General features: G+C 49.9%; 1 protein-coding gene across 1 annotated transcript; it reads right to left on the reverse strand.

The window, feature by feature from the left end:
- Positions 1-2,528, reverse strand: LOC104615604 (neuferricin). Its single transcript, XM_010281691.1, has 3 exons — positions 2,465-2,528; positions 1,773-1,959; positions 1-214 (listed from the first exon to the last, which is right to left on the reverse strand). The coding sequence occupies exons 1-3, from the start codon at positions 2,526-2,528 to the stop codon at positions 1-3; spliced, it is 465 nt and encodes a 154-aa protein (XP_010279993.1).
- Between the last annotated feature and the right edge of the window lie 49 nt (positions 2,529-2,577).

Raw genomic sequence — 2,577 nt, forward strand, 5'->3', positions numbered from 1 at the left:
TCACGCCGTTAGGACACACTGCTCGGCCAGCGGATGGCAGCCGTCGTATTCCTCCAGGTGAGGGTTATCCAGATCACCTCTGTCACTGTGCTCGGCAGAGTCTGGCTGGCCCCATGGGGGACCAGCAGTCCTCACACACACACAGTGACTCCCATGTGAACCAGGTCGGTACAGCTTCCGAGGGACTCCCGTCCAGTTTCTCTTCACTCCCCCACTAAGAATGGAAAATTAAAATAAAATACAATTCAAATTTGTGCAAATGTTTCCAGCGACTTAGGAATCATTAGATAAAAACCAAGACAACCTAGGTGAGTTAGAACTAACAGTACACTCACTGAGGTTGACTTCACTCCCGTCAGCCAACGTCCCACAGCTTTCTGATCCCTTTTATGGGCTATGCTTCAGAAACCTGTGGCCTGAACCTCATTTTGTCAGTGCTGCTACACGCTTTCACCCTTCTGGGGGCAACCAACTTCTGCTTCTGTTGCCGGAAAAGGAATCATAGCCTCATGCAGCACAGCGTGTCTGATGGCAAAATGCTTTTTTTGAGGTAGCTAATTGCTCATAGATAACCACACACCGCCTTCTGTGCCATGACTGAACACAGTGAATTTGAGAACTAAGGCAAAAGAGGAAAAAAAAGTCTCCATTACTTCCTCAGCTACTTCATAGTGTCTCTTTATGGGCCAAATCCTGCCTGTTCCCCTAACTACTGCATCTTTTAAGCCTGTAAATGCTTACACAAGAGACTGCCACACAGCACCCAAGTCCCAAGGCTGCACCCAAGCTCGCTCACACATAGCAGCAGATCCCCCAAGGTACACAGTGGTACTGAGGTACCGAAATCAAGACAGCATTTTGCGATGTAGCCTGTGAAATTATTTTGGTTTAAAACAAAATAGTCCCTAAATTGAGAGAGGGATACAACTAACTAGTACAAGTAGGAAATCACTGTCTAAAGTTCAACCTCATTTTTATGTGGTTTTAAGTAAAAACTGTTGTGGCAGTAGCCTGTGAGACAGGCTGTGAGACTGCCTGAAAAACACCGGCTAATCCTTACATCCTGATAGGTGAGAAAACCTGCTCAAATGCAGCAGACTGTCCTAGTGGGATTTCTGTCCTCTCTTCCTGCGAACAGGAGGATTAACGTGCCCATGTGGCAAATTCTAAACCTGATTTTGATTCCAGTGTGACAGAAGAGTTTTTGACTCAGAAATAAAATCCTAAAAGTATCAGCGATCAGAATGAAACCTTCTTTTCCTTTTACCCGCACACCAGGTCAGCGAGCAGACCTCCCCTCCACTACCTCAGGCTGGAAAACATTTTCGCTAGCCCAGCCTACACCTCTGTGCAACTCCAGACTGGGTGGAGGCTATCAGCGGTTGCCGTACTGGCAGAGAAAATCTAGTGACTCCAATTCACACAGCAGCAGCGGCTCAACCTGGCACAGGGCGAACTGCACCGCTGCTCCTTGCAGGTTGGCCCTGCCTCTGTCAGAAAGCACAGCCTGAGGAATGCAGACAGGGGAAGGGGCCATGCCAGGCGTGTTCCAGCCGTGACAGCACTCGGCACAGTAGGACCTACGCCCTTCTGCGGAGACGTCAGCAGAGCTCACCTACAGACTACAGAGTGCGGTGGCTGCAGGAGCTGGGACATCTTCTTATGCCACTCCTGCTAAGAGAGGCAATGATCAAGCTCAGGGCATCCAAAAAAAGAGCAGAAATGCTCTGCTCCAAAGGGTCTGAGCATGATAGCAGGAAGGCAGAGTTTACCTCTGTCTGGAGCACCAGAATCGGCTGCCCTTAGCAGAGCTCCATTCAGAGTTGCAGGGTGGAAACTGCTGCTTCCTCTGCTCGCTTTCTGCTTGGAACTTCAGAGCTTCCTCAATGGCAGCCTCGGCCTGCCTTAAGGCTTCTGTGGGTGCCCCGTTTTCATCATAGAATCTGCCCACCAGCTTCCCTGGGAGAGAAAATCAGTTAATACCACCGGGAAAATTTCCAGGCAAGGAAAATTAATAGCTCTGTTTTGGGGTTTTTTAGATTTGTTATTTAAAGACAAAAAACAGGAGGATCTTGCCATGACTCAATTTTAAAATGGAACTCAGCTTACATCCATTCTTGGATCACACAACAATTTACCCACATTAATAAATCCACGCAGGACAAGCTTAGGCACAGACTCATTAAAGATGAGAAAGTCAATGCCACTTTCAGCTGCGGAACCCAGAAGTCTTTCCCACCTAGGCACCACATTCCCCAAAACAGTTTCCCTTCACTCCTGCTCCTACAGTGTCCTGAGTCCTGCTAATTTCAGTACTCGTGGCGCTGGCTCCATGCCTTTTGCTCAGTAGAGACAAACATAAGCAGGGCAGAAAAATGGTTAAGCTTCACCTTAGAGGCACGCAGACCTCAGGCCAGGTCCGATCTAGCAGGTTCCAGCGTGCTGGTCTCCGGTGGCCACCCGCAGTGCGGGTGGAAGACCCTCACCGAGGTGGACGTGTCGTAGCGCAGCGTCCCCCCGCCTTCCATCGCCGCGCCGCAGGCCGGCCCTCGCCCACCCGCGTCTCCCTTGCGCGAG

The sequence above is a fragment of the Phaethon lepturus genome, unplaced genomic scaffold, assembly GCF_000687285.1.
Source record: "Phaethon lepturus isolate BGI_N335 unplaced genomic scaffold, ASM68728v1 scaffold42192, whole genome shotgun sequence".
Taxonomy (NCBI): domain Eukaryota; kingdom Metazoa; phylum Chordata; class Aves; order Phaethontiformes; family Phaethontidae; genus Phaethon; species Phaethon lepturus.